At 35.7% G+C, this 14,354-nt stretch overlaps 1 protein-coding gene across 1 annotated transcript in view; it reads right to left on the bottom strand.

The window, feature by feature from the left end:
* Positions 1 to 858: 858 nt before the first annotated feature.
* LOC149806971 (uncharacterized) overlaps positions 859 to 14,354 on the bottom strand; it is a 16,309-nt gene continuing 2,813 nt past the window's right edge. Inside the window, exons 2-4 of the mRNA XM_089960233.1 lie at positions 12,578 to 13,047; positions 9,577 to 9,669; positions 859 to 5,568 (exon numbers count right to left, since the gene is read on the bottom strand). Of these exons, the coding sequence (XP_089816359.1) occupies positions 5,143 to 5,568; positions 9,577 to 9,669; positions 12,578 to 13,027 (969 nt within the window). The 5' untranslated portion in view covers positions 13,028 to 13,047 and the 3' untranslated portion in view covers positions 859 to 5,142. The remainder of the gene's footprint in view (positions 5,569 to 9,576; positions 9,670 to 12,577; positions 13,048 to 14,354) is intronic.

Here is a 14,354-nt window from a genome sequence, read left to right on the forward strand (position 1 = left end):
TCTCCATTTATCTACAGATCTACAGATCACGATTTGTACCAATTATTGTGTATCTTAGTTGCTTTGAAGCGTTATTTACGATCTTGACCTCTAATATGTTGTGGTGTGAAGTGGTTGTATTCAGCTGTCAGAATAATAATAAATATCTCGGCAGCTAAATCATCTGATCTTCTCCACAATTCCTACTATTCTTTCTGGTCTTAATATGGATTTATTTCTTGAATATTAATGGAAATACATTATTTCGATGGAACTACCCAGTTCATTTTAACACATCACGGAGATACTGACATATATATTTACTTTGTGCCTCACTGTCGTAATATAATTTGCACATGCGCTCTCGTTGTTTGTATGATATACCTAGCATTGATACCTTCTTGTGTTTGTCATATTAATGTCATCACGACGGCTCTTTGTGTTTTGTGTATCTGTTTGTAAAGAGCTAACCAATGTTTGTAAAATTTCAATCTAGCCCTTTGCCTTGGAAAAAAGTGGCATAAATATGTTTAAAACAAAATAAAACTTTTGGAAATAAATACTGCATCATTATGACGACATCGATAATGAACTATCATGAACTCCATGTCAAGCAAACAATATAAGAAATATGCGTGCGATTGTGTGTGTTCACGTGTGTGTATGTGTGTGAAAACGGGTCACTTTTTCATTAGATCTGATCGCCAATCAGAGGATTCAAAAAAGGCATTATGGGTAATACAGACACAATACTTGTATTATCAACTTTAATCAGTTTGTCCGGGGCTGAATTTCGCTTAAAGGATCTTGGTTGGAAATTCAATATCTGCATCTGTACTGTTTCAAGGGAAGCCTTTGGAAGGAAAGATGAGACAAATCTATCAAATAAATAAAACTTTATTTAAATTATTCACAAATAACAATATGCAAAAATAAAAAAGTAAACAGATTAAAAGGATACATGTATATTAAACAATAAGGCAAGTGCAGCTATCTGATTTAACGAAAATTAGAAAACAGGCGTTGACTGTGACGTTTAAGGTCACAAACACTGGGAACATACCGCAAATTATACCGTATTTGCCAGTGTATATCGCACCCTTAAATTCAAATAGCATTGACCCAGACGTATTTGCAATTTATCATGAACAATAAGGACAGAATGTTTATTAAACGTCACCAGGTGTATACACATATTTTCAAAGACTTATTTCCTTAAAAAAAATTCGGAATACAGTAAAAATGATAGGTGAATTTTCATATTAAATATCACTTCACAATATATATTGCAGTGGTGAGATGGTGACAAAAGGGATTTAGCCTACAAACTAGGTTTATTTTTACAGGCACGAGAAGGCAAGACATTTACGAAGAGTGACTGAGGTAAATTTTCCATTTTGTAAGTGTTCTACAAATACCAAGTGCATCCGTATTCATTTTGATCTTCTGGTGGGCAATCAAATAAGAAACGGTAACGGGAATAATTTATGAACAAAACGTAAAAGCGGTGAAGATAAGACTAAACATGCAATTGTATAACACGATGTGACTAGTGCTGCCAGTCTGAGACACTACTGATATCTGAGACATTTTTTTAACCAATAAAAGTATTACTCTGCGCGTTTGAGTTATATTTCCGTGACAATATATTGCACCATGTGATGAGAACATAAAATGATTCTTCACACTAAACGACCCGTCGAGGAAATGGAGTTATAGGGGTGATTACTACTTATCCCCTCCCTACATTTGTACACTTGAAAACAGAGTTTTCTCTGCAGTTAGATTTATACACTGATAATTTTTATTACATGAGAGGTAAACTAATGAGTAGTACATAGTACTTTGATCAGGTAAGTTACTTGAGCGAGTATCTGATATAGCAGACGATCTCAAGAGACTCGAAGGGTCTGGTGTAGTGGTACCCGCCTATTCGAGTATGAGGACATTTTCCCCTTCTTAGCTTTATAGACCTATACATGCTAATATTTATACCAAAATGCATTACCCCCACCCATAACCTCTCTGACCCCGGGGGCCACGGCCGACAGGTTGTGATTCGCTGGTCTAGTGTGATCAGCTAATGTTACATACTCATGGGAGAGAATGGTTTTCACGATCAACATACCATTCCGATTACGTTTTACATTATTTACCTTTAAAGAATATTTATTTAAAAAAGCAATTATTGGAACTACTTTTAATAGTGTAGGAAGGTTAATGATTGGCCATGAGGCGTCACATAACGTGGGTTTATATTATGTTCTATCTCTACATAAAAAAAGATGTTTAGTATTGACACTCGATTTACTCGATGTCTATTGTTTAAGATACATTTGTTGATACAAATGGTTGACAATGGCTGCATTTTATCAGCTACTGCACGGAAGCATTTCAGCAATTACTTTCATCCAAGCTGGATGAAGACGAAGTGACAATCAAAGATGGTATGCAATCACTACGTGATAACTAGCGGGTTATATACTATATGTTTTTCAAAGATGCAAAAACAACTGTTTGGCTTAAGTTGCTCTATGAATTTTGAACTATTGATAATTATTTGTATAATATGCTTGCTTTAGTTGTGAAATCAATAATAACTTATAGAGAATTTGATTGGGTGGGGGATCATTTATGTGACGTCATAAAACAGTTATTGTTGTTTTTGGACTGCCGTGAAACGGAATAGGAAAACGCTAGTCGTTGATAGATATCTGTATCAGATTGTTTGAACATAATTACTGATGTATAATCTATAGGTATATAATAAATACGTATTAAGTAAATTAAAAGAAGTAAATAAAAAAACCAGAGGGAACCAAATAAGTTACATCAAAGGATACGACAGTCGGAGAGTTGTCAGTCAAAACGAAAGGCTTGTCTCAAGACTGAGGGTAAGCATATCCCTGAACAATTGAACGCATAACCACGAATAATCACAAGTTTAATTTGTAAACAATCACATTCAACATGGAGAGAGAGAGAGAGAGAGAGAGAGAGAGAGAGAGAGAGAGAGAGAGAGAACAAGTAAAATATATTGCATATTTTAAACCTTTAAATAACAAGAATGGCACCGTTTGTGATCACATATGAAAGCACAAAGTGAAGTACATTCCATCACTGTCATGTTTTCCTCAAACCCAAGAATCTCCCAAGCATGTCCATGCTCTGCCCCATAATGTTGTACACTTCTATGACTTATTCACTGAAGAACAGTGTGTTCCATAATATCAACACTTCTATGTCTTATTCACTAAAGAACAGTGTGTTCCTTAATATCGTACACTTCTATGACTTATTCACTCAAGAATAGCGTGTTCCATAATAACGTACACTTCTATGACTTATTCACTAAAGAACAGTGTGTTCCATAATATCAACACTTCTATGACTTATTCACTAAAGAACAGTGTGTTCCATAATATCAACACTTCTATGACTTATTCACTCAAGAATAGTGTGTTCATAATATCGTACACTTCTATGACTTATTCACTCAAAAATAGTGTGTTCCATAATATCGTACGCTTCTATAACTTATTCACTAAAGAACAGTGTGTTCCATAATATCGTACACTTCTATGACCTTTTTACTAAAGAACAGTGTCCCAAAATATTGACACTTCTATGACTTATTCACTAAAGAATAGTGTGTCCTTAATATCATACACATCTATGACTTATTCACTAAAGAACAATGTGTTCCATAATATCGTACACTTCTATGACTTATTCACTAAAGAACAATGTGTTCCATAATATCGTCCACTTCTATGACTTATTCACTAAAGAACAATGTGTTCCATAATATCGTACACTTCTATGACTTATTCACTAAAGAACAATGTGTTCCATAATATCAACACGTCTCTGACTTATTCACTAAAGAACAGTGTGTTCCATAATATCGTACGCTTCTATGACTTATTCACTAAAGAACAATGTGTTCCATAATATCGTACACTTCTATGATTTATTCACTAAAGAATAGTGTCCCATAATATCGTACACTTCTGTGACTTATTCACTGAAGAATAGTGTGTCCCATAATATCGTACACTTCTATGATTTATTCACTAAAGAACAATGTGTTCCATAATATCGTACACTTCTATGACTTATTCACTAAAAAATAGTGTGTTCCATATTATCAACACTTCTATGACTTATTCACTAAAGAATAGTGTGTTCCATAATATCGTACACTTCTATGACTTATTCACTAAAGAACAGTGTGTTCCATAATATCGTACGCTTCTATGACTTATTCACTAAAGAACAATGTGTTCCATAATATTGTACACTTCTATGACTTATTCACTAAAGAATAGCGTGTCCCATAATATCGTACACTTTTATGAGTTATTCACTAAAGAACAGTGTGTCCCATAATACCGTACACTTCTATGACTTATTCACTACAGAATAGTGTGTCCCATAATATCGTAATCTTCTATGACTTCTTGATAAAAACTCGACACTAAATTACGTATCGCTACACTGAATTCTAAAAAATCGTTGCATGAATTTTGTATGGGATCTAGTCATTAAACTAGATACCGGCATCTCGATTGGATTATAAGAAAAGTTCGTAACATGACACGACACGAGTATGCTTTCTCTTGTGATCCCGTAATAGCAATGACAAAAAATACAAAATAATATTTACACCACGGATAAATTAGTTGAAATACTACTACTCTCAAGACCACGATCAGGATTTTTGTTTTCATTTTGATCTTTGTAAAAGATTTGCTTAAAGGTAGTTATATCCATCACGTTGCTTTAAGTAGACGGCGGTCTTAGATCAGACTATACGGTATTGTGTCAGATGACACGCAATGGGCTTGATATGGCCAAGGTAAATGTCTATGCTAAGCAACTGTTCAGCTAGAGTAAGTTTGAGGAATGAGTGAATCGATCTTTTTTGTTTGTTTGTTTTGTTTTCTGGAATGTATTGATATAGCAATTCACTTTCTTCACCTTTCTGGTGATTCATACCGTATTCACCGCAATTATCTTCTTTCTTCTTTTTTAGTTTTTATTTCTTGCTTTTTCCTTCTCAGAGAACTCACTTTCTTTATTGAAATACATTGTGTGGTCGAAGGTTTATGTAATAATGTCTTTTGTAGACGCCTCTTAAACCTGAAAACCAACTATATTTCACACATTGGTGACATTACCCATGACTAAAGAATCTCTACTAGCGCTGTATGGTAGAACTGTCCACTGCTCATTTGACTGTACATGCCTGAGGATCAACTTGTGCGGTGGCACTTTGCATAATTTAATCAAGAAGACACACAAAGTAACGAAGACAATGCACACTACCGCACATACAATCTTGATATTGTCCAGTGTGCTTATGCTGTGTGTTCCCATGGCTCGATTAATCTCATTGGTGTTCACAGAAGAAGCCACAAGTTGGTCTACTTTAGACTCTAAATATTTCTTTGCGAATGGGCTGTCCTGAATGAAGCAGAAAATAAGAGCCGATACAGAACCGATCACGATGAACACACAAATAATCCCAGCAAAGTAAAGCCAGCGATCAGATCGGCTGAGCTCCGAGCAGGAGAAACGGGCCAACTGAAAAACAGTAATATGAAAAAATGAATTATTATTTGGTTGCAAAATCGTTCTTATTTGTAAATTCTATTTTTTTTAATCGAAAAGTTCATAATGTTTTTATTTCAGCATGCTTCAAAACATAACATGGTAGCAGTCAGTTTTCTGCAAGCGGTCATTTAAAGTATCCAAAGAAAATACTACAAATGAGACATGATAAACCATGGTACAAATCCACCACGTAAATCTGACTTTTTACTTTGTATGTTCAATGCAAATTATTTCAACCAAGGCTCTCTCTAAGGCAGAAGTGGGCAAACTTTTCAGTGCAAGTGTCGCATACACAAATTTACACCTTGTCGCGGGCCGCATAGTTCATTAAGTAAAATAATTAATATTTGAAATAGCAAAAACAAAAGGTTTTTCTAAATAACATCTAATTAATTTTCAGTTGTTAATTTGTTGTTAATATTTGAACACTTAAACTTAAACTTCAAAAGAAGCATATTTATTTGATAAACAGAGTAACATAAACAGAGTCAGTGCGAATGATGAATTGTTCCTAAGCTGCATGAAAACCCTTGGCGGACCGCATGAAAGCCCTTGGCGGGCCGAAGTTTGCCCACCCCTGCTCTAAGGAGTATTTTGTAGTGGTGCACGGTATTACCGGTATACCGCGGTATTTTTTCCTGGTGGTACGTACCACCCTACTTTTTCACTGTACCGATACGTAGGTAGTTTCCATCAGCTAGGAATGTACATACATGTTTGAGGAAGCTTGTTACTATGTTAATATGATTAACAGAGTGTTTTCATTAATTACGACACAAATATTACGAAAAATTATCTTAGCTTTTTACTCAAAATGATTCTGTCACAAATTAATGGTGAATATTACAAATTTAATTATATTTATAATCCTTTTAATGACACGTTTGACACGTGTCACGTATGCCAATGCGGTTGCCAAGTGGAATGATGTGAAACATATTTGAGCCAAATCTGAGTTTCTGAAAAATTTCGGATTAAACCCAACAAAACCTAAAATAAAACACGTCCTATTTTAGTTATTTAATAGCGTATGTGAATGTGTTAAGCATATATTCCTTTGTGAGACTGCGAATCATCCTACGATTTTCAAGAACACACTTATTTTCAGTCTGAATGTTACGTAATTTCATATTTCCACTTAATAAGTTCTCATTTAATGAGCAAATGTGTTTTATGTTTATTAGCTCTATCTCATAGATATATTGCCCGGGCGTTGGAACCCCACACAAAGATTCTCTGCCTTTTATGTCAGAAAAGGCGATAGAAAAGTGGAGGCTTTAGTATCAACATTTCCTATTTTTATCAATAGGCTCTCTAATGCCAGGACAATTTGTTTCACAGTTTGAGCGCTAGTGTAAGCTTAATTATCCCTCTTTAATTACAGCTTTAAGATAACTTGTAAAACAAATAACACGCAAATAGCAAATTCACCTGCTGTGAGGTACTGGCCACTTCCTTTGGGACGGGGGACTTTTATTTCTGAGCGGAATATTTTCTTTTCTTTTATCTAAATATAATTATGTTTTCCCCCAAATAATATCATGAATAGAAGATGCTGTTAATTTGCTATAAATCCGAGTAAGATAGTTTTCCAGCTATAGACAGATGGAAATGAAACGAAAATAGCGGCAGACACCTGCCTCTGAACAATAAATTCTTGGTCTCTAATATAACTGCCGAATACCGTGGTATATATTTGTTCGTGGTTCCCAGTTCTAGTGTTTTGTATGGAAAGGCAATAGTCATCTACATGACAGCGTCAAGATAATTGCAAAAGAACGATGACATGGAATGGTCATAACAGTATGTGCAGACGGAATTTCCGCAGTGCCCCGCTTCTTTTTCTTCTGTTTTGTGGGATCTAGTGATTTGCACTTTTTCTCTGTGTTTGGTATATAGGAGTCAATTTAAAGTTATAGTTTAATATATACACCTAGGATTTCTCAATAGAATCTAGTACGTTTGTGCATATAGCTGAGTGTTAATTTCCGTTTGCATAGCGAATGAGTTCTCGTGCACCTCGTGCGTGTCCATGCCTTTAACCTTGTAAAATCATTTCTTGGATCATGAACGCAAGGTCGCGTAGCTTGAGGCGCTGAGACACACGAGAGCTAGGCAATAGTTACCGTTACTCGCAACATGTGTTCGCTTCTTGATCAGAATGAACCATAACTCTGTAACCTGTTAGATTATATTGGTGTAATCACACACACACACACACACACACACACACACACACACACACACACACACACACACACGTTTGTGTGTTGGTAGGTAGAAACATATGTACTGACATTTTCCATGGCCCTAGTTTTTCTCTTTATCATCACCCGAATTTAATTAAATAATAAATTTTGTTGGCTCTTAGCCTAGCGACATCCAGATGCGTTTGTGGAAGGTGTGTGTGTTTGTGTGTGTGTGTGTGTGTGTGTGTGTGTGTAAGGTAAACTGACATTTAACTCCATAAGAGGCCAACCTCAAGAACAAAGAAAAAGAATGATTTAAGAAGTACGGTAGAAAGTAATTGTCTTATGCCTGGCAAAAAGGAAGGTATCCCGTGGCGTCGACGATTTCAGCTTGCAAATAAAAATAAAGGATAAATAAAAAGACAAGATATGGTACTGCCAATATCGTTGTCTGAAATTATTGGTCGACACATACCAAACAGAAATCATAACCTTCAACCAAGGCTACAGTCTATTTCGCATACTAATCCCAACTTTTTACTGCATTAAACACTCAGTTAGCCGATATATCCATTATATTTGCATATTTTGCTCTATTTCTCTGCGCATCACGACCTGGCCTAAAATGACCGCTCGCTGGCCTAACTGGTAAAATCGTCCGCCTAGGGTGCGGGGGTCGCTGGTTCGAACCAAGGCTACATTCTAGTTCGCATACTAATCCCAAAATTGTATTATATTTAAACACTCAGTTAGCCGATATATCCATTACATTTTATGTTTTGCTCTGTCTCTCTGCGCATCACAACCCGACCTAAAATGACAGCTCTGCTGGTCTAAGTGGTTAGAGCTTCCGCCTCGGGTGCGGGAGGGAGGTCGAGGGTTCGAACCCCGGCCGTATCATGCTAAAGACATAAAAAATAGTACTAGCAACTTGGCGCTCAGAATTAATGACTGGTCGTCCTGGTATCAGGATAATGTGTATGTATGTATGTATGTATGTATGTATGTATGTATGTATGTATGTATGTATGTATGTATGTATGTATGTATGTATATCTGTCTGTCTGTCTGTTGTTGTTGTTGTTGTTGTTGTTGTTGCTGTAGGGTTTAACGCCATTTTTCAGCACACGATAGGCTATACATGGCGGCCAGTATTAATGGTGGAGGAAGAAGCCGGGAAAACCCCGGAAAGAACTACTGACCCACGAGAAGCTACTGGCAAGCTTTCTCACATATCCACATTGGCTGAATCCGAGACTTGAACCCACGCAGACAGAGGTGAGATGGCAGTGATCCGTAACGGAGAGCGCTGTATGTATGTATGTATGTATGTATGTATGTATGTATGTATGTATGTATGTATGTATGTATGTATGTACTAGACACAAGTAAAAGGCAAAAATGTCGCAATATAAACCGCAGTCCTTAAAAATGTTCAAGACATCAGGAGGAGCCTGATCATGTGACGCATTCCTCAGCAATAAGTTGCCTCATTAATTCTTGCGACATGTGGGATGACTCAACCGGCCTATTGTACATTCCCACGTTTTCATTGTGATTACGAGAAAAAGAACTCTGTCAACCAAACGTACCAAATATATTGTGTAAAAATTACAAGCATTTATTGTAGCGTGAGTCTTCTTTCTTGTTACTGTAATACTATACCAAGTGAAACTCGCAAAAACAGTTTGAATCACAAGTCACCCTTTCTCTATTTTTTTTTCTCTCTTTCTCTTCTTCATCACCACCACTTTATTATGTTTCCTTCGGTAAATAAAGTGTATCTTACCTTATAATGTTTTTGGCGATATAATCTGTACCCGCAAAGTTCACACCTTAGCTCGGTTTCAGAACTTCCTTCAGAACGAACTCGTATCCAAGCCTGATGATGATGATAATAATAATAATAATAATAATAATAATAATAATAATAATGATAATAATGCTGATAAAAAAAAAATAATAATAATAATAATAATAATAATAATAATAATAATGTGGACTCCTCAGCACACACAAAAACCGGGAGTATTGTGACATAATAATAATAATAATAATAATAATAATAATAATAATAATAATAATGATAATAATGCTGATAATAAAATAATAATAATAATAATAATAATAATAATAATAATAATAATAATAATAATAATGATAATAACAATAATAATGTGGACTCCTCAGCACACACAAAAACCGGGAGTATTGTGACAGTTATTGATTTCCCCTTACATTGTTGTTAGTTGCAAGACAAGTTACCTACCCAAAGACAAAGAAAATCTTCAAACATGCGAAGCATCAAAATAAGGCAATACAAATGAAGAAACCTTATATAACCAACTATCAAAGATGATACTCAGATGTAATAATAATATTAATAATAAGAGTCATCATCCTTGTCATCATTATTGTATACATCGTCATATATATCATCACCATTATCACTGAATGTTACTTGTACAGATCGTGCTGATGATACTGAATACCTTCGCTTCTACGAACTCACTGTGAAACATATGTGTAAGGGTGTAAACGTTTGTAGAATATTTCACAGTCCATTTTTTCGTGATCTGAGGGACTCCAAGATGACTCCGATGAAATATGAAATATATCAAGTATGTTTAAGGACGAATATCGAAAAGTTGAGCACATGGAAAGAGAGATTTAGCTTCATAGCTCGAAGAAGAAAAAAAACCCACAAGATTAGTCTCGATTGCAGCTCGAAGAAGAAAAAATCCCCACAAGGTTAGTCTCGATTGCAGCTCGAAGAAAAAAAACCCACAAGGTTAGTCTCGATTGCATGAAGTGCATATCCATTGATGTAAACCTGTAATTATTGTTGAATTTATTCATGTTAAATTCATACTTTAGTTTTTCATTGAGTTAAGGTCTAATCCTACATGTTATATGGTAGATGTATTGTAAGAGTGTCGTACAATATTTCGCAATATTAATGAGTTCGGATTCAGTTGTTTTGTAAGCAACAAAAATCGTGTAGTGTAAGATTCCATGTATTTCTTCTGACGCAAATTGTGAGAAGTATATTATCTATCATAAACGATTTGTATCGTAAAGACTTCATGCCTTGTAAAAGGTATACTGACAATTGATTTTTCCTATGTATGGAAATCTAAGTAAAAAAATCGTTAATTAGCAAAGTAACGTAGCTAGGACAAGGTGTGAAACCCATTTATTCGTGCATAATTAAGTTGTGAAATCTCTTCAACCGACAATCGAGTAATGGGTGCCGACTGACATAGTTCAGTTGGCAAATTTAAAGCCACAGCGGGATGTGATTGTTTATCTAATGAGGTCTAATTATGTAACTTCCTCGGTATCAGTGCGAGGGCGGTAGGAGTGACATACATTCATGACCAATATGATTGTGTATCAATATTAGGTTTCAAGTAACCATATCTAGTTCTGATGAGTTACGTCAAACGATATCTGAGAGAGTGGGAATATTTGTTGATCCCAGGAGACAAATTGACATGTATTAGGATGGGTATAATTTTTTGTATTTTAAAGGATATAGCTCAATACGGTTGCACAGTGGGGACAAGAGCACACTCTGCAATCAAGAAGTTGATGATCCGAACGAGAGAGAGAGAGAGAGAGAGAGAGAGAGAGAGAGAGAGAGAGAGAAATCGCCAAACTAACACCAGCAGTGGAAAATACCAGAAGCATCACGTGATGCTGTCATTCCGGCAATGTTCGATCTATTTGTGAAATTTGTTCTATTAGTATAAAAGAAAGGCTAATGGAATTTCGTATAATTTTGTATCTCTATTTCTGAGAGAAAGTGAATAATTCACAAGTCATGTTCGATTTCATGTTGTTCATGCAATTGATTAAAATATTGTATTTTACATCTGGGGGCTCGTGTTATTCTATTCTATATCTCCGCTCAGATCTCCGTTAGTTAATCCTTTAATTTCATATGTTAAGTTATTAACTTCCCGATCAAGGCACTAATACCGTTGTCAATTATCGCCTAGAAAACGATAACCAAAACCCCAAAACCACTCCATCTGTCAATATGGCAATGATGAAATAAATATGTCCATGATGGAAATCACCATCAGCATAAGAAACATATCAACTCATGCCCACAACAGCGAATCTATGCTATACCTGGCAGGATTCGAACCTTCGGCTTGAGAGTCCGGCAAGCAAGCCACCAGTAAGACCATCGTCATTCCAGAACGATGTGCAGGATTACGATTATCATGATGATGACGATGTTGACGATGATGGTAATTCTAGTGGGTGATGTAACATAAACGTAGCAGTTGTGATGAATACGAGCAAAGTGTGTCGGTAGGGTAATACGATTATCAGAAGAAACATAAGTGAAAGAATATAGGAGGACGAACGGAAGTAGAGAATATAGGCGGCGAAGGTGGTAGTGGTCGTGAAATTTATTTCTAAATGTGATTACAGGAATCTGACGTTTTGTCCATAAATAAAGATAAAACGTTAAGAAAGAAACGAAATACCAGTATCTGCACAATAATATAGACAATGAGTGCAAACAGACATCACTTCTCATTCCTATCGTCTAGAGGCTACTTTTTTCCTCATATTGGCAAAATTACAAATCTACACATATCAGTTCAACGACTCAACCCCATCATATATTTAGGGTGAAGTTACACTTGTGGTTATTGTGCATTGTATGTTATAATACATATATTGGTATTTCGTTTTTTTTTTTTTTTTTATTAACGTTTCATACTTTTTGGGATAAAACGTCAGATTCCCGAATCATGATTGTTATATACCTCCAGGCAATGCTTGTGGACGTATCCAAGTGACCCTGAACACCTGCAGGGGGTAATTAGAGTGTCATTGACCTTGGACTCCTCTGTGCAGTATTTGCATTGATACACGTCTCTAGTAACATTGTTTTGGAAAGGAATACCTTCCCTTACTACGTCTTGCAAATCGTGTTGCTTGGTTGAACAATTATCTTTGACTTCTGAATTTCCAGCCTCACGAAAGCTGTCCCTAATCTGTTGAGATGGGCAGATCAAATTATGGTTATCAACGATATAATCTGGAGTTTCATCACTTTTCATCTGTTTTGTGATTTTCATTTCTCCATTACAATCTTTATCTATTTCTCGAATGCACTGTTCAAAAGTACTACCGTAAATTTCGTCAAAATGAATATCTGTCATACTGAAGTTTTCGGATTTTTCCTCGCTGTTCTGGTCATCTGCACGAAACATTTTGTCTCTTGATACTCTTTCTGGAAAGGAAGAGAACACAAATCTCGTCAACATCGAATAATCGTGATATCAAATATTTACTCAAGGCTTATTTGTACATATCATGATTTTCCATGATGTTAACCTCAATGTCTTGCTTTGTACGGGTATCAAGTATATGCACTCCAAATCACATCAAACATCTATTTACAACACGTCTTCTCGTTGAACTTTGATCAATAATACGTTGTAGACCTAGGTAGTCTGGTTCAATGGTTCTTTGGCACCTTCCGCTGCATTGCGTTATACATATACTGAGTGCAATGTAGGGAGCATATGAAGCAAGTAACCAGACTACAGACCTGGGTTGAATACACTACAATGCACCGTTACAACTGCTTATAAACATGCAGTCATATCTTCCTTAGTATTTGCAGTGCGTTTCTCTTTCCCTAACGTCTTTAATTAAGTGATCTCTTCATGGACAAATCCGTATATAAAATTTGTATGGTATGAGGAGCAACGCAATCTGCCTATCTTATTTGGGTAAGGGCCTACCAGCTTAATTAATATATAACAATTTCTCTGTATGATACGATTTAAAAGTGAGAAAAAAAATTATGAAAAAGGCCCGAAATGCATTTTTAGTTCATGTCCACATGCGTTTATGCGCGTGTGATCTATGAATATGTGTATGCATGTATGCACACACACACACACACACACACACACACACATCAAATATACAAAGCTTTGGATTAAACTCAATAGCAATGAAGTTGTATTATACACTGGCCCTGTCGTTACCCATATAAAATATTTAAATATAAATAAATAAATAAACAAATAAATAAATAAATAAATAAACGGAGGTAGATACTATGCAAAATGTACCCACTCTAGCAGTTACTTGATAATGTAGCCCACATTGACCAGTGGCACAGCAAGAAAGTCTGCTCCCTTTCCGCCCAACAAACCGGAAAACTAAATCCAAGTTCCGCTTCCACAAAAATAAAAAGCTGTTTGATGAGAATTTTAAGTCCCAATTGAGCCTGGTTAAGGCCTAGCCCCCCTCCCCTGCAGTTGCGGGGACTGCTTAGCCAGTAGGTACGATACTGACACTCTGGTATAATAAAGGGTTATATTCCTACCTCCTTTAATGATACGGATAGATTCCCACTGAGGACTAGTGTTGCTTATTTATTTTTCTAAATATTTATTTACCTTTTTATTATATTGTAATATTTTATATGGCATCCCATCCCAACGCTCTTTATTAAGAACCATTTCTTGACATGTAATATCAAGGTTCCTTTCATCCTTTTTTACCTACCCACCCTCACCCTCA

Source organism: Sinohyriopsis cumingii, chromosome 1, assembly GCF_028554795.1.
Source record: "Sinohyriopsis cumingii isolate HCF-2022 chromosome 1, ASM2855479v2, whole genome shotgun sequence".
Taxonomy (NCBI): domain Eukaryota; kingdom Metazoa; phylum Mollusca; class Bivalvia; order Unionida; family Unionidae; genus Sinohyriopsis; species Sinohyriopsis cumingii.